The 19,076-nt window shown below is 41.0% G+C and overlaps 1 protein-coding gene across 4 annotated transcripts in view; it reads left to right on the top strand.

Moving 5' to 3' along the window:
* The window catches only part of CEP85L (centrosomal protein 85 like), a 173,158-nt gene extending 162,375 nt beyond the window's left edge, over positions 1-10,783 (top strand). For all 4 annotated transcript variants that reach the window (XM_073675927.1, XM_073675926.1, XM_073675925.1 and 1 more), the window contains 2 exons: positions 1,148-1,361; positions 4,931-10,783. In XM_073675927.1, coding sequence (XP_073532028.1) covers positions 1,148-1,361; positions 4,931-5,097 — 381 coding nt within the window. In that variant the 3' untranslated portion in view covers positions 5,098-10,783. The remainder of the gene's footprint in view (positions 1-1,147; positions 1,362-4,930) is intronic.
* The last annotated feature ends 8,293 nt before the right edge of the window (positions 10,784-19,076 follow it).

Raw genomic sequence — 19,076 nt, 5'->3', positions numbered from 1 at the left:
TTAATAGAACATACTCACTCAACACTATTCCTAACGCAACCACAATGTCCCAATAGATATTGCAGAGTTCCCAACATGTGCAATTGGCTCAAAAAAAGTCAAACCACATATTTCAGTGAATCTACACAAGTTACGGATGTGTCAACTCAATATAATATGTTAAAGGGTTGTTTCTAGGCACACAGATTATTAAAACATTGAAAAGACTACGTGGAATGAAGGAACTTCATAATTTGCTTGCTGTTAAAATTCTGCTCTGTTCCTGAGCTGTCATGTGTGGTCATATGACCTCCAGCTCCTTACTTTCTACTGTTTGATCAAAGTTGAGAGATGATTTCCTGTCTGTGCTTTGAATATAGCCTGTCGGACAAGCACAGCTCTGCAGGAGGCAGGACTCAGCTAGTAGCATTTAGAGCGGTGCTCACTGAAAAGTGATGTCATGGAGGCATAGACAGTGTTCGTTGGTGAGTTTTACTGGAAGGTAAGGAGAGCAGGCGCTATAGAGGCAGTGCACAGGCTCCACAGATGGCTACTAATCTCATCAACTAGTGACTTTGCTCAAAGGGGATAGTTCTTCCAGTGAGCTAGATCACATTATAATTAATGAAATGTCTCCTCACTGAGCCTATGCTGTGCCAGTGTCTGCATTTATAAGGCTATGTTCACAATGCTGCAGCGTGTTAGAGTGCTTATGTCTGAATTCCACTGAAAACTGGTTTCTGACAGAATCACCCGAACGCACTGAAGAAATTCAGTGTGAACAGTGCTGTACAGTCTAAAAACCATGCATACTAGGGGTATTAGGATGGAGGATCTGTGGGCAGTGATTTATCCATCTTTAGACTGTGTAAGAGTCTCAGGATGGTGCTTTGTAGGTGAAGTGGGTGAAAAGAGACACATTCTGTTCTGCCTCCTGGGAAATGTAGTCTAGAGGCAAAGAGGTAGAGCTGGCAGTAAATGTAAACAGCCACAGACTACAAAGATGGCTGCAGGGTGCTTGTGGGGAGCTAAAAAAGGGAACTCAAAAGTAATGGTGGATGGAGGACTCATTACAGGGATAGCCAGATGGTTTTATTTTTTTGTTTTGTTTCTTTTTTTGTGCCCTGAAAACCCCTTTAAAAACCATTTTCCTTTCATTTTCATGCAGAACCAGAAGTTAAAGGAAGAAAATACTTCCATGTGCAAGCAGCTGGAAGAGTTACTGTTATCCAGACAACCACTGTCAGAGAAAATGCCTGTGGCCGAGCAGCTGTTTAAGGAAATGTCCCACTGTCTGTTTGACTTGAAAGCACTCTGCAGTATTCTAAATCAGCGCATACAGGGCAAGGAGCCCAATCTTTCTCTGCTCCTAGGCATACGTTGTAAGTCCTTCATATGCGAGACTGTCCCACACAACTCATTCTTGATCAGGGCTGTGGAGTCTGTAAGCCAAACCTCCGACTCCTCAATTTCCATGACTCCGACTCCCTCATACATGGCTCATGTTTAAGTGATAAATTTACTGTAGCACAGATTCATCTCAGCTAAAAGTCTAGACCCTTAGATCAGGAATAGGACAGACATTTATAGGACATTTCATAACTTTCCCAAATTCTTATGAAAAAATATTCCGCACAAACTGCATTGAACTACTGTACCCAATTTATTATATATTTTAAGAGTCGGAGTCGGTCCATTTTATACCAACTCCACCAAAATGGACATAGACTCCACGACTCCGACTCCACGGCCCTGTCCTTGCTGCTGAAATATTTTTCCTGTTCTATGTAAAAAAAAAAAACGTATTCTTCATCGCTTACACATTGTGCTTCTGACTCTCCCCCTGGGCCTGTGTTGTGCAGGGGAACCCGGAACCGGGCCTGTTGTAGAATGCTGGGGGTTGTAGTCTCCGTGTGGCGGTGACCCGGTCCGTGCCCAGGGTGGTCAAACCAGTGGCAGTCTTAATGTATAGCAAATGTCCGACTACGCCACCCGTGGATTGCGGTCAGTGGGGACCGCCGCTGCGCTGCCGACCGCTGAGGCTGATGTTGTTTGCGCAGCCGAGTATGGGATAACTCCCCACGGGAGAAGTATTGCCTCAGGGCAGCTAATGTGAGAGATGATGGGAGTGATGGTGTGAGGGTCCCAGTGCTAATGGTGCTGGTGCGGCAAGGAATCACGGAGACGTGAGGTGCAGTTCAGGGTCTTTACTGATGGTACAAGGCAGACCCTCCCGGGAGTACTGGCTAGTATAAGGGGCCTGGTCAGTCTGCGAGCAAGCAGGAGTTCCCCTGGCCAGGTGGAGTTGTAGGCCTCCCCGTTTATCTGCACTCTTCCTGGCTACCTTGCTGTCAGCGGTTACAAGTAGCCCACGTCCCTGAGTATACCGTGTGGTGCTCACCCGTATGGCTGGTGACTTGGGGCCTTCTGTTAGCCTCCGCTCCTGGATGGCGGCGCTGGTCCCTTCTTTGTGACTGAGCCTCCGAGCTTCTATGGCCAGAGGACCTGGAATCCCCTGCCGGCTGCTTTCTGCTGCTGAGTATATATCAGTCCCCACAGCCTCGGACTCCTGTGTCCGGTTTTAGTAACTTCAGCCAGGGCGAGCTATATCTCTGCTCACAGCCCCTGGCCTTCTGCCTCCGCTCCTACAGAGCTCCTGTTCTCACTTTCCCTCTCCAGGCTCTGACTGCTCTGCTTGTTCTGCAGGCTCTGTCTCTGTCTGCAGCTTCACTCACTAATCCCGCCCCAGACCCAGTTTATAAGGGCAGATTCCTCCCCTCCCAGGTCTGGGTGGGCCGTGTTGCATGTTTAGGGCTCCTGACCAGAGAAACCTCCCACTTGCTCTCAGACATAATATCTCTATTACTGTGGCAACCAGACCCCTGGGGTGTCACACTTCAGTTACCACAAGATATCTGCTTAAAGGGGTTATTCTGTTTCTGAAAATACAGTGGCATGTAAAAGTCTGGGCACCCCTGGTCAAAATTACTATTATGTGAACAGATAAGCAAGTTGAAGATGAAATGATCTCTAAAAGGGCTAAAGTTAAAGATGACACATTTCCTTTGTATTTTATCCAAAAACAAAAATATTTATCTTTTCGTCTTTTACATTTTAAAAATTATTTCTGGCAAAATTCACAGTATAGTACTATAGTCGCTGGTCAAGGGTAAGACACATTGATTTCCATTAAAGGAAATGTAAAATGTAAAAAACATCACTACGTTGTAGTGTTTCTGTAGGATGAACCCAAAGAGAACAATTTACTAATAGAAAACACGAAGGGGGGGGGAATAAAACTAATAAAAATAAATAAATAAATATATATATATGTGTGTGTGTCACAGCAAGACAAACTCCTCGGTGTTAATGCTTTTTAATTTGTTCTTTTCCTCTTTTACTTGTTCTTTTACTGGACAACCCATTCTCAACTGCCTATGTGCTTTTCACATAACTAAAAATAAAATATGACTACCTTCCGGCCAGTCACTGGTCCTGTGATGTCAGTGCTGCGATTGTGGTGGCCACGTGACATTGTCATATGACGGCTGCAGCTAATCGGCTTCCACGATCCGCTTCAGGTGGAACTTCCGTGATCTACTGACCTATGCAATACGTAACTTCCCAGCATGGTCATTAACCCTTTTACAGCCTGTGCCGTATTAGTACGCACCAGGCTGTAACCCCACAGTTCAGTGAGGGCTCCGGCGATGAACCCACACTGAATCGGGCACATGTCAGCTGATTATTACAGCTGACATGTGCCAGCAACAGCCGCATGTGGAATCGCGATCCACCCGCGGCTGTTAACATGTTAAATGCCGCTGTCAATCTCTGACAGCGGCATTTAACCTCACCACTCCGGAAGCGCGTCGCTTACCCCGCCCATCGGTGACCCCGTCACGTGATCGCGGGTCACCGATGGGTGGGCATGACAACCCTGGGTCTACAGCAGACTCCAGTGGTTGTCATGAGCTGGTCGCTATGAGCGCCACCTAGTGGTCGGCGCTCATAGCACAGGAGGCGATCAGACAAGTGCTGCTTCTAGTCTCCTATGGAGACTATAGAAGTAAGCAAAAAGCGAAAAAAAATGTTTTTAAAAATATAAAAAAAATATAAAAGTTTAAATCACCCCCTTTCGCCCCATTCAAAATAAAATAATAAAAAAAAAACACACATACACATATTTGGTATCGCCGCGTTCAGAATCGCCCGATCTATCAATATAAAAAAAGAATTAATCCGATCGGTAAACGGCGTAACGATAAAAAATTCTAAACGCCAGAATTACGTTTTTTGGTCGCCGCAACATTGCAATAAAATGCAATAACGGCGATCAAAACATCGGATCTACCCCAAAATAGTATCAATGAAAAACGTCAGCTCGGTGCGCAAACGGTAAACCCTTACCCGGTCCCAGATCCCGAAAATGGAGACGCTACGGGTCTTGGAAAATGGTGCCATTTTTTTTTTTTTTTTCACCACTTTTTTCTGGAAATTTTTTTCACCACTTAAATAAAAAAGAACCTATACATGTTTGGTGTCTACGAACTCGTAATGACCTGGAGAATAATAATGGCAGGTCAGTTTTAGCATTCAGTGAGCGTGGTAAAAAAAAAAAAAAAAAAAAAAACATCTGTGGTATTGCACTTTTTTTTGCAATTTCACCGCACTTAGAATTTTTTTCCCGTTTTCCCGTACATGATATGGTAAAACTAGTAATGGCGTTGAAAAGTGCAACTTGTCCCGCAAAAAATAAGCCCCCACACGGCCATATTGACCAAAAAATAAAAACCTTATGGCTCTGGGAACAAGTGGAGCAAAAAACGAAAATGCAAAAACGGAAAATCCCAGGGTTGCGAAGGGGTTAAAGTTAAGATACAGCAAATCTATGTAGACCGCATAACAGGAGTTTTCAATGTGTAAATGGGTTTTCTGTTATTTTCTGCAGCCTCCAACTCCTGTTCCGATGAAAGCGAAGCCGGTAGCCACAGCACAGAGGGTCTGACCAAGAAACTGACAGATGTGCGGCAGCTTCGAAAAGACATTGATGAACTGCGGACCACTTTGTCAGACTGCTATGCTCAGGATATGGGGGATAATTGTATCACCCAGTGATGGACTGGGACATTTCACAATAAATGCTTCACCTCTATTTCAGTCTGGGAGCCATATACTGGAGCGTTACTATGCACAACGCCTGAGGTGCTTTGTCTACATTTCACAACTCCTCTACATTTCAAGGAATATCCCACTCATCTGACACCCCGGAAAAAAATGAACTAATGAATGAAAAACCAGTGAATGTATAAAAAGATGTCATGACCGAATGTGCAAGAGCTTGGAAAGTGGAGGCTGCAATTTTGTATTTTCTACGGATCTTTGATGTAATGGACAAAGACAAAGCTAATCTTAGAGGCTCTCTTTTATGTTTCACATCTATTGTCATTTTTTATGCAGCCATGACTACAGTCATATCCTCTCAATTGCAAAAGTTTCCTGTATTGACAGTAATGTTAGCCTTGTTCCATTTTCAGACAGATTGGCGAGGCAAAACTAGTCCATTTATAAAGCCACCAAAACGTGAAGAAAGCCATTATTTCAAATGGAAGCTTTACCGTCCCATTAAGCACACTCCATCGATGTTACATTCTGGTGGTATAAAGGCCTAAGAACTAATCCTTTTCACTTCCAAGTCATTTCCAGCAGGGTCAGTAGGATTTTTATTTTGCTCTGTTGTGCAGTAATCACAATCTCTCACAACTGCTAGGCAATCGCTTTTTCATTCATGATGTAGGTATAGAAGAACATGCTGTAGTACAGCTTGGGGATTTAAACATTAAACAGAACATTTTAATGACCACTTTAGTACAATAAATTGGAGTACACTTTTATTTGTGGTTGAAATACAACAAATTGGTGTCTTTCAGGTACACAGAGCATTGAGTATTAGATATTAAAGCTAGATCTAGTTGATGTGACTCCAATAGTCCTGTAAGAGCACTTTGCTGCCAGTACTGAAACCGGAAGTGTTATCATAGGGAAATAGGCATAAAGGTTGTAATTCCTGTTACATGTTATATTTTTTATTTTAGTCCTCCTATCAACTTTAACAGATTTAGCATCCAAACCTCTGATATAAATTCTGTCCAGAATGGGTCAGCAGTGGTATTTCTACACTAATGGGGCTTAGTCAGGTAAGCAATACATATGGTCAAAGGGTGAAAGGTATCCCTAAAATAGGATCCAGAAATGCCTAGTTAGATTGAAGCTTTATTCGTAGTCTTTGGCATGGAGAAAGAAAGCTAGCTATACTCTGATATTTGTGGATCGGTGATTGCTTGAAATATGGAAAATAACCTTTTATAAGATGCTAAAAAGCTATAATGGCAATCCCAGCTTGCAAGAGCAGCATACACAAGGGACTGTATACCAACTGACTACAGGACACTATTGGTAATCCTAGATTTGTCAGGCACTTCCGTATCCGGAAATGACAATCCCCAGTAGTTCTTCAAATTTCACAGGAACGATTTCTTAAAGGGACTTTGTCACCACATGTTTACTAGGCTATCTGAGAACAGCATAGTATGGAGACAGAGACCTTGATTCCAGCGATGTATCGCTTATTGGGCTGCTTTGTGTCATTTTTATAAAATTACTGATTTATCAGCACGAGATTATGACTAGTTCAGCCACGCCCCCAACACTGACCGCTTTCCTGGGCACTGTGCATATACAGAAAGCTGCCAATCAGTGGTGTGGGCGGGGCTAGACAGAGCTCAGCTCTGTAGAACTGCAGCAGATAAAACCGTTTTTAATCAAAAATGCTGCACCTAAAGTAAGTGAAACATTGTTGGAATCACGGTCTCTGCCCCTACATCGTGCTGCTCTCAGATGGTATAGCAAAAACCTGGTGACAGATTTATTTTTTTAATTTCTTTGTACAATACGTGATCAAGACAAAACTGGGGAAATGGCTGCACGTTATGTAGCTTACAGCGGACCTGTCACTGGCTGAAAAGTGGCTGGCTAGTATTTGCTTTCCTGATTGTTCTGATTTTTATTTATTTTTTATATGTAATACGGCTTCAAAATTCCAGGCCTTACTAATTTTTATTGTCTTTATAAGGGGGCTTGGCTCCCAGGACTCTCTGGGGGTTGTGTCTTTAGGATCTTCTGCATTATTATCTTGTGAGCAATGCCCTCTTTGTAATATTCATAAAAATTAGCGCTAAAAAAAATGGCCCATATGTTTGGAGCCATATGACGGATTTAAAAATAAAAAATAAAAAATTGGATACTCAGGAGAGCAGTGGGGATAAAATAGGAACAAAAACTGTCCACTTTTGACCTGGTGAGAGGTCATCTTCTGCAGGTGAGAGCCACTGTGTAGAAAGCTTTCTTATTGACTTTATGATAATCACAAGGCTAATCTTTTCTTCTCCTTAGACCCACTATGTAGGACTTCAGTTGTACAGTACTTTCCCACTATACCTACATAGCATGGAGCAATATTTATATGTTTTGGTGGTTAGTCTGCCATAGAAATGTATAGTGAGCAATGTAACTTTTCATACCACTTCTTATACTTCATGTTTTTTTAATGATGGCTACACAAATGTATAATAATAAGGTACTAGGATCAGTCTGATCTAGAATAAGTGAAGCAGATTGCTAAGACAATCGTAACATTGACTAGAAACCTTCCCTATAACTACACAGCACCTACGTCCACCTTTATTTCTATATACATACAATATATATATATATGTATATATTTGTATATGTATATATTTGTATATGTATATATATATATATGTGTGCGCATGTGAAGCTTTCTGGCTGTGCCCACTAATGTATACACCAGCATAGTTGAGCTAGTGAAATGAATGGGGGAGGGATAATTTATTGACCTAATATGATACTATTATTTGATATTTATTAATTTTTCTCTTTATATATAGTTTTTTGCCTTATGCTGTGTTAGGTCCTGGCTCTAATTTGCATGCACAGGGAGATGATGATCAATATGTTTTTCATGAAAGCAGTGAAACAGAACACATTAGACTTCGTGTTGGCCGCCTAATGGCTGACCTTCTGGGCAGATGAACTCTGCACGATGGGGGTCTTCATTAAACCTTGCTGCTCTTCCCAAGCATACCGAGACTGTATTAATAACCAGTAACCAAGAACCTTCACTGCGCTTTCCTGTCTCCTCTGCAGCCATGGAGCTGAAGGAAGGCAGAGCATGATATATATTTAACAAGTTTTATTTCCTTTTTTCACTAAAGTTGGTATTTTTCTTTTGTCTTTAAGAGGCCAAGCTGGCTCACTAAATTTGTGACACATTTTTACATCAGAAAATTGAGATTTTTCTCATAGCTTTCACTTCTCTTTCCCATGTTCCTGAAAATGAAGGGAAAACTTCATTACACAATGCCTCATGAGGTAAAATGCCAGTATCACCTACACTAACCAATCAGAATCCAGCTTTCAGTTTTCCAGAGCAGGTTTTTACAGTACAACAACTGATTTGATTGGTTGCTGTAAACAACACTTATGGTTTACCTTCACCGGTTTATGTACGAGGCCTAGTATTTAGTAAAATGAGTACAGTTGCTCCTAGCAGCCAAGCAGGTTCTTGATTTGATTTACAGAGGGCCTCTGACGTATTAGGGAACAGATTTGGTTGATATGGGCGACTGTGCTACTTTTAATGCCAGCGGTTTTGCCCTTGTAACTTGCTTTTTTCCCTTTTTTGGTTCCTCCCTTCTGACAGTAGCTGGTTGTTTTGCTTTGTGCAGAAAACCATGATGTTAGCAAATGGCGATCTATTTGGTAACAGACCTTTCAGACATACATGCCATTGACTAATATTTATAGTCTTGGTTTTAGCCAATTCTAAATTGTAACATATGATAAATGAATTATTAGCAATAATCTCCTACTTGTGCCAGCTTGTATTTATCCCAGATATGTCCAGTCACCCCACCCTCCATTTTCCTTCCCTTCTTACAATTAGGACATTTTTCTGCAAAGTCCAGGTTGGCACACCCAAAGAGAAGCTGTCAGAATCCCCTTTAACACCCTTCTCCCCTCCCAAACCATTAATATGATTGTGTAGCCCTTTAGAAGATAAACCAGTTAATCCCTTTATGACCCCAAGATAGCGAACAATCAGCCTTTTGTACTTTCTTAGAAATGCATTGAGGGGTTACTATGCATTCATAGTTTCTCAGCCTCACACTGTATTTCCTACCCAGTAGCACCCTCCCCTGGCTGAGTTAGTGGTCGTGTAGCAGACCAAATGACCTGTCAATCGACCAGGGAAGGGTGCTGCTAGGTAGGAAATACAGCGGTGAGGCTGAGAAGCTAGAAGTGCATTGTTACGCCCCAATGCATTTCCAGACCCAACTTTAAGGCGCGATTTATCGCTTTGGGGTCATAAAGGGCTTGTCTGGCTTATCATCTAAAGGGCTGCACAGTCCTATAAATGGTTTTAGGGGGAAGCAGGGTGTAAAAGTTTCCTACAGGTTCCCTTTAACCCTGTGTTACCATGTGGTATTGTTGCCATTTTCAACCATTGATTTCCTTTTCTGATCTCTGGTTACTTAGGAATTAAAGGGGTTTTCCCACAAACAAAAGTTCATTTTAATCAATAGATCTTTGCATAATACTAAGTTCCACAATTGGATGTGTTTAAATAAAATGTTCCTGTGCTGAGATAACCTTATAAATGTGCCCCTTTGTAATGTTTGTGTCTGACTGTGCATGAACATTGTCTGATCATACCACAGCTCCTGGACAGGGGAGGAAGCAAAAGAGTATACAGACATTACAGCAGGGGATCACAGTGGATTCTTTCTTTGAAGTAAAACATTGTTTAAGAACAGGCAGTAAGATATTTTACCTCAGAAAAAGAATCAGCTGTGATCCCCTGTTGAAATGTCTGTATACTCTTTTGCTTCCTCCCCTGCCCAGGAGATGTGGTATGATCAGACCATGTTCCATACACGGTCAGACACAGCCATTACACATGGGAACATTTATAAGATTATCTCAGTACAGGGACATTTTATTAAACACATCCAATTGTGAAAGTTATTATTATTCCAAGATCTATTGATTAAAATCAACTTTTGTTCGTGGGAAAACCCCTTTAATGTATTTTTTCTCCAAAATCGTTTTAAAATATTTTGGCTCTTAGCGGTGGCTGTTTGAAGCAGAATTAAGAGTAGTTGTTGATAGCAACCAGTCAGATTCCAGCTTTTATTATTCAGAGGCTCTCTGATAAATTAAATAAACACGTGATTGATGCTTTGGGCAAATCCACTGCTCTTCTGCACTATCTTTTTTATAAATGTTTAAAAAAAAGCTGTAACTATATGATGGCCTTCCGACATGTTTTTCAACCTTCTATGGGATCTAATTCCTATAAGAGAACCTGTCTCTAAATCACATAAATGTGTTTTTTTTTACTTCGTGTAAATGCTGCTTTTATCTGGTTTGTTTTTCCTGAATCTCTGCATTCCTGTGATATATTGCTCACTTTCCTGTGTGTGTATGTATAAGTATTATATATGTATATATGGCATTTAAGCCAATTGGGTGTGCTACTCAAGAAGCCTCCCATAGAGAAGAATTGAAACCGCACCCACTTGGATGACAAGCCTAGATTTAAATACAGGGAAGAGGAAGGCTGTATCTCAGGAATGGAGAAGTGCAGGACCAAAAAAAATCAATGCCATATTCAGGAGAAGAGACATCTACACCAGGTGGTAAAATCTCATATTTCTGACAAGTGATGGGTCCTCTTTAAGCTCAAGACTGATTTGCTTAAACTGACAAAAATATATATGTCGGAGTAGCGTCAAAGACCTTTTTGCATGTCGTTACCCTGTCATTTTATTAGTAGGATTTTTCTGCTGCAGACGACACGGACACTGATATAACTATTATTGTACATAACTGTATTTTAAGTTCTCCGTATATAACTTGCTATACATAGTGTGCATTGCGTGTGTTACTATTTATTTGTGTTTTACCAATACATGGCTGAATGAGGGCAATTGCTATTTTAAAGCACAGCTTTGGTTGTGAGAATTGAAAACGGTGTTTGTTTGCGGGTTCCTTTTGTGGATCCTTGAAAATACCTCATGTAAATACGGTTGTCATGTTATAAGTAGATGGACGCCACTGGATGGTTGCCAATTTATGCCTTTCACTTTTCAAAGGCAGCATTATTATTTTTTTGTAATTTTAGATTTACAGCTAGAATTTTGAATGCCAAAGTTCTATTTATGAGAAAAAAAAATCTTACATTTTAGCAAGTACAACTTTTTCACTGGATTTTGTTTGCTTTTCAATATGTTATTGCAGAGTAAAATGCATTTTGTTACAAACCGATGTGTCTTCTTTATTTTTTTGTTTGTATTTATATTTTGATGCTCTTCTATTTTCCTTTCGTGGATTGCAGATACAAGGCTCTCTTAACTTGCAATTGACTCTGAGCTAGTGGGAAGAGACTAGCTGCTGTGATGTTTCTCATACTCAGCACAACACACAGAGTTGGATTCCTGCTTTTCATTCCTTATGTAGCACACAGTGGCAGCAGAGGCATAGAGGAAATTATTCAACAATATAGAGCAGTGTAGATGTGAATCCAGCTTTCATGTTCAGGAAAAAGACTTTAGATCAACACAATATTTCTGCATTTTCATCTGCTTGTTTCCCTCACTCCTACTTCCATTCCCTTCTCCACAGAATACAATAGAAGTCAGGCTTCATGTTGAGCTGTTTTTTTCAGACAATGACAAGCAGGAGGCAGGGTATGGAGAAGAAATGTCTCAAAGGTGGGGGGGAAAGAAGAAGATTTCTCTGATTTTAATTATATTATGAGGTTGCAATATATATAAAAAGTCTAGTTCCCATATATGTTCAATAACTTTAGGGAAATAGAATAAGGTTGAAAGGATAATTAGTGTTTTCTGAAAATAAATTGTAATGGGTCTTAAAATTATTTTCCAACTTTAACAAGTAATAGCATATCATTAGAATATGATGTTAATTCTTGGACATGGATTTCAACTGCTGGGTCAATTTCGGAAGGAAGAAGTTCTTTTCCAGTTTCTCCACGCACATCTGGCGAACAAGACTGCCTTTTTGCAGAGAAAAAGTCAACCGAATCTCAGCAGTTGGACCCTACTTACAGTATCAAAATGTTATGGCGTATCTTTATTCTTTCTGCTGGCCTCCAGTAGATATTAAAAGGAGTGGACTGCAAATATGGACAGGAAGAGAATTTTCAGAAATAAATTGTATCATGAAATACTATATAGTAACCATAATTACTTTATTCAGAGAAGTCTCATTATTGGTCATCTATGCTAAATTTGCGGTTAGTTTTATTAGAATCTAAAACAGATTGTGTAGAAAACCAGGGAAGTGCAGCAAAAAGTGTTTATTAATATGGCATTTGGACTATACAGCTGCCTATACTGTTACTTGGGTTTTTTTTTTGCCATAAATGCTTAAGGATAATGTCTCTGAATATCCCTAAATATCTTTTCTGCTGATTTTCTTGTTTTATTCCTATGTACAGTACAGACCAAAAGTTTGGACACGCCTTCTCATTTCAAGATTTTTCTGTATTTTCATGACTTTGAAATTTGTACATTCACACTGAAGGCATCAAAACTATGAATTAACACATGTGGAATTATATACTTAACAAAAAAGTGTGAAACAACTGAAAATATGTCTTATATTCTAGGTTCTTCAAAGTAGCCACCTTTTGCTTTGATGACTGCTTTGCACACTCTTGGCATTCTCTTGATGAGCTTTAAGAGGTAGTCACCGGAAATGGTCTTCCAACAATCTTGAAGGAGTTCCCAGAGATGCTTAGCACTTGTTGGCCCTTTTGCCTTCACTCTGCAGTCCAGCTCACCCCAAACCATCTCGATTGGGTTCAGGTCTGGTGACTGTGGAGGCCAGGTCATCTGGCGTAGCACCCCATCACTCTCCTTGTTGGTCAAATAGCCCTTACACAGCCTGGAGATGTGTTTGGGGTCATTGTCCTGTTGAAAAATAAATGATGGTCCAACTAAACGCAAACCGGATGGAATAGCATGCCGCTGCAAGATGCTGTGGTAGCCATACTGGTTCAGTATGCCTTCAATTTTGAATAAATCCCCAACAGTGTCACCAGAAAAGCACCCCCACACCATCACACCTCCTCCTCCATGCTTCACGGTGGGAACCAGGCATGTAGAGTCCATCCGGTCACCTTTTCTGCGTCGCACAAAGACACGGTGGTTGGAACCAAAGATCTCAAATTTGGACTCATCAGACCAAAGCACAGATTTCCACTGGTCTAATGTCCATTCCTTGTGTTCTTTAGCCCAAACAAGTCTCTTCTGCTTGTTGCCTGTCCTTAGCAGTGGTTTCCTAGCAGCTATTTTACCATGAAGGCCTGCTGCACAAAGTCTCCTCTTAACAGTTGTTGTAGAGATCTGTCTGCTGCTAGAACTCTGTGTGGCATTGACCTAGTCTTTAATCTGAGCTGCTGTTAACCTGCGATTTCTGAGGCTGGTGACTCGAATAAACTTATCCTCAGAAGCAGAGGTGACTCTTGGTCTTCCTTTCCTGGGGCGGTCCTCATGTGAGCCAGTTTCTTTGTAGCGCTTGATGGTTTTTGCAACTGCACTTGGGGACACATTCAAAGTTTGCCCAATTTTTTCGGACTGACTGACCTTCATTTCTTAAAGTAATGATGGCCACTCGTTTTTTACTTAGCTGCTTTTTTCTTGCCATAATACAAATTCTAACAGTCTATTCAGTATGACTATCAGCTGTGTATCTACCTGACTTCTGCACAACACAACTGATGGTCCCAACCCCATTTATAAGGCAAGAAATCCCACTTATTAAACCTGACAGGGCACACCTGTGAAGTGAAAACCATTTCCGGTGACTACCTCTTGAAGCTCATCAAGAGAATGCCAAGAGTGTGCAAAGCAGTCTTCAAAGCAAAAGGTGGCTACTTTGAAGAACCTAGAATATAAGACATATTTTCAGTTGTTTCACACTTTTTTGGTTAAGTATATAATTCCATGTGTTAATTCATAGTTTTAATGCCTTCAGTGTGAATGTACAATTTTCATAGTCATGAAAATACAGAAAAATCTTTAAATGAGAAGGTGTGTCCAAACTTTTGGTCTGTACTGTATATGTACACTCTACTATATGCATGTAGATACAAGTGAGAGCGCTAAAGGGAGAAATATGCAGAAAGATCGGAGAGCGGTGTATGCAAACCATATTCACAGAAGCAATGAGTGAACTTTGCTGAATAGAGACACTCCCACAAAGCATGAAAGTCTCATGATTGTGATGTCACATCAGATTCCAGAGCCAGGAACTCGTGGAGAAATTGATGCAACATCACAGGAAGTCAGAGGATTCTCATCCAGAGATCATGTGAACTAGGGAGAATCTCAGGATTTGGGAAAGCTAAGGGATTAAGAAAAGAGCTTACCTATAGCAGTTAGTTCAAATGAGAGGAGCTTATAAAGTAGTGGTCCACCCCTTTAAGCATCATATAAAAGACAAATAACTTTCTGCTAAGCAGCCTTGTAAGTTGCAAACAAGTGCTGAAAAGAAAGTCTCATGATGTTTCATATGATCACGCTCAACCTTGGGAGCTGTTTAAGTGTTTTTTGTAAAGTAGAAAAGCTCTTACAGGCTATGTATCATGGCTTCTGTTCATAATGAAAACCATTACATTGTGACAGATTCAGCTTATGACTGATCCGTATGGCACCTGGGGCACCTCATTGACTCAGAAGTGATAAACTGCCAGTAGAATACCGTAATTGCAAAACTTATGGTATCACACTAATATCCTGATTTTAACAGGTGGTTTTTTGATTTTTTTTTACAACACTGAAGAAGTAGATTTAGGCTGTGTGCCCACTATGCATTATTTAAGCGTTTCCGCAGCGGCAATTCCGCCGCGAAAACGCTTAAAAAAATGCTTGGTAGAAGGTCTGCAATGTTCCCCAATGATAATCCGCATGTGCAGTGCACATGCTGCGGAAATTTCCGCTGCGAATTCTCATTGTGGAAAAATCTGCAGCACTACCATTAATTTTGCGTAATCGCGGCATTTTCGCCGCCATTGACTTGCATTGAATCGCTTAATATCCGCAATACTACATGTGCACATGCGAATATTAAGCGATTCACTGTGCGAATGGTACCTAGGTCTGGAGAAGAAGAGACTCTCAACCAGAACAGAGTACCATAGTACCTGTAAAAAAAAGAATTTAAAATAAAAAAAATCATTATACTCACCTTCTGATGGCCCCCGGTCTCCGGTACGGTGCGGGACGTCGGCGGTCGCGTGACCTGTCACATGACTAAATGACGTCATGGAAGGTCACTACCGTGAGCCGCCGAAGACACCGGAGAAGGAGACCGGGGGCCATCGGAAGGTGAGTATAATGGTTTTTTTTTTTTTTTTTTAAGAACTTAACTTTGTCACACTATATAAATCCATGCCAGTTGCATGGATTTATATAGTGTGACCAAGTTGTCAAGCACTTTCCAAGTGATGCTAAAATCACTTGGAAAAGCGCTTGACAACCCGCATGCGAAATCACATGTGCAAAACGCTTGACAAACGCTTGTCCCTGGCAGGAAAAACGCATGTAAAAATCTGCATGTACAATCCGCATGCGTTTTTTCTGCCATGGAGATGCAGAAACGCTCAGGAAAAATCCGGAGCATTTCTGCATCGTGGGCACATAGCCTCAGTAACAGGACTAAGTACTGTTGGAACCACTTCTGACATTGTCACAAAAGACTGTAGTGTGTGAAACCACCCTAAGAGAGACAGGTTCTCTAGTTTGTTTAAAGCTGAACAATGCCTGGTGAACCACTGAGATTTAAGGTCCATTCTCACTGCGTAATGCGTAGAATTAAAAGGCTGCCGACCAGCAACTTTTTCCAATTTAATAGGCTGTTTATACAGCTCAATCCAGTTTCAGATGCACAATGAATGGGCTGTAATAGATTCTTCAGTGCGCATAGGCGACCATTGTTCTCAACAGCACAGGCCCTGTTTACACTTGATAATGCACTGCCGAAAACGATAATTGTGCAAACTAAAATATAATTTCACAGGCCAAAACAAGCGTTCTCCTTGTTCATTGTTGATTGGCCTGTTTAGTATGCACAATCATCGTGAATTGATCATTAAGCATTTCTCTTGTTGACCTTAACCCCTTACTGACATTGTCAGTAATAGTACGTGCCTGTGACCTGGGCCTATTTGACCAGGTATGTACTATTACGCACAATGTGATCGTGCCCGCACAGATGCTGTGCGGGGCGATCACCGCTGGGTGTCAGCTGATTCTCACAGCTGACACCCGGTACTATGTGCCAGGAGCGGTCCCGCACCACTCCCAGCACATTAACCCTGAAGTCGAAGTCAATCGCAACATTTCCGGGGCAGACAGCGGTAAGAGCGCCCCTCTTACCTTGGATTAGGACCCCGTGCTGTGTGCGTGGGGTCCCGATCTTTGCCATGGTGACCCGATGTCAGCAAGTTAGATAGATCGTGCACTGAACACGATCTATCTAACTTGTGTCTGCAGGGACTGACAGCCTGCATAACATAAGGATGCTACTTCATCCCTATGCTGTGCAAGCGATCAGCGTGCAAAAAATAAAAGTCTCATAGTGGGACAAAGTGTAAAAGTAAAAAAAAACAGTGTAAGAAAGTGAATATTTTTTTTTTAAAAATTGTAAAAATGTTTAAAAAGAAAATAATGCAAAAAATAAAAATATACTGTACCCATAAATAAATATTATGAATATTTGGTATTACCGTGTCTGGAACGACCTGACCTATAAAACTGTCCCACTAGTTAACCCCTTTAGTGAACACGGTAAAAAAAAATTAAAAACGAAGCAAAAATAATGCTTCATCATACCGCCAAACAAAAAATGGAATAAAACGTGATCAAAAAGACGAATGTAAGTAAAAATGGTACCGCTGAAAATGTCATCTTGTCCTGCAAAAAATAAGCCGCCGTACAGCTCCATCAGCCGAAAAAGAAAAAAGTTATAGCTCTCAATAAAGCGATCCAAATTTTCTTTTTTCTATAAAATAGTTTTTATTGTGTAGAAGTGCCAAAACATAAAAAAAAAACTATATAAATGTAGTATCGCTGTAAACGTACTGACCTGAAGAATAAAGCTGCCTTATCAATTTTACCACTCTGAACGGCATAACAAAAAAAACAATTCCTGAATTGTTGGTTTTTGTTCTGCCTCCCAAAAATCAGAATAGAAAGCGATCAAAAAATGTAATTTGTCCGAAAATGGTAACAATAAAAAATGTCTACTTGTCCCGCAAAAATCAAGCCCTTACATGAATCTATCGGCCGAAATATGGAAAAATGATTGCAAAAACTAGTCTTTGCAAAACTAAAAGAGTCTTTTAGTGTGTTACAGCTGGCAAACATAAAAACTCGATATGAATTTGGTATCGCTGTAATCGCACTGACCCGAATAATAAAGTCGTCTAATCACTTATACAGTACGAGGAACGGCATAAAAAAATAAAGTCTAGGGTAAGGGTTAGGGTTGTACTAGGGTTATATTTGTGCTCTTGATGTGTTGGGATTACTGTTGTGCTAGGGTTGGGGTTGTGTTGGGGTTGGGATTTTTTCAGAAGTAAATAAAAAAAATGATGATATGGCGACTAGTGATGAGCGCAAGTGCTCGTTACTTGAGTTTTCATTGGGTGCTCGGGTATGCACCGAGTATCGCGGGTGCTTGAGTCTGTGCCCCATATGTTTTGCGACTGTTTTACAGACAGATAAACCTTGCGGGGATTGCCTGCTATGCACGAGCGATCCCCGCATGGTTTTTTTGGGGTGTCTAACAACTGTGAAACATGTGGTGCGGGACTTGAGCATGTCACTCGAGCACCCGCGATACATGGTGCATACCCGAGTACCTGATGCAAACTCAAGTAGCTAGCACTTGCGCTCAAGACTAATGACAACTTATTCAATATGATGACCTAATGTTATCAAATTCTGTGTTGTACCTCTGGGTTCAAAATGTTCACTACACCCCTTGATAAAATCCTTGAGGGGTCTAGTTTCCAAAATTGCGTCACTTATGGATGGTTTCCACTGTTTAGGCGCATCAGGGGCTCTCCAAACGCCACATGGCATCAGCTGTCGATTCCAGCCAATTTTGCATTCAAAAAGTCACACTTCCATTCTGAACCCTGCCATGTGCCCAAACTGTGTGTTTTCCCCACATATGGGGTATCGGCGTGCTCAGGAGAAATTGCACAATAGTTTTTGGGGTCCATTTTCTCCTCTTACCCCTGTGAAAATAAAAAAATTGGGGCTAAACAACATTTTTGTGGAAAAAGTTTGATTTTGTAATTTTCACGGCTCTACGTTATAAACTTCTGTGAATCACCTGGGGGTTCAAGGTGCTCACCACACATCTAGATAAGTTCCCTGAGGGGTCTAGTTTCCAAAATTGGGTCACTTGTGGGGGTTTTCCACTGTTTAGGCACCTCAGGAGCTCTCCAAACGCGACATGGGTCCGCTAATTATTCCAGCAAATTTTACATTCAAAAAGTCAAATGGCGCTCCTTCCCTTCCGAACCCTGCCGTGCGCCCAAACAGTGGTTTTACCCCCACATATGGAGTACTGGCGTGCTCTGGAGAAATTGCACAACACATTTTGGGGTCCATTTTCTCTTGTTACCCTTGAAAAAATTAAAAATTTGGGGCCTGAAGTAAAATTTGTGTGAAAAAAGTTTAAATGTTAATTTTTTTCTTCCACATTCCAAAAATTCCTGTGAAGCACCTGAAGAGTTAATAAACTCCTTGAATGTGGTTCTGAGGACCTTGAGTTGTGCAGTTTTCATAATGGTGTCACTTTTGGGTATTTTCTGTCATAAAGGCCCCTCAAAGTCACTTCAAATGTGATGTGGTCCCTAAAAAATGGTTTTGTAAATTTTGTTGGAAAAATGAGAAATCGCTGGTCAACTTTTA

The sequence above is a fragment of the Phyllobates terribilis genome, unplaced genomic scaffold (assembly GCF_046119375.1).
Source record: "Phyllobates terribilis strain yellow unplaced genomic scaffold, ASM4611937v1 Scaffold_3__8_contigs__length_932513732, whole genome shotgun sequence".
Classification (NCBI taxonomy): Eukaryota; Metazoa; Chordata; class Amphibia; order Anura; family Dendrobatidae; genus Phyllobates; species Phyllobates terribilis.
This window is presented reverse-complemented; position numbering and strand designations above follow the sequence as displayed.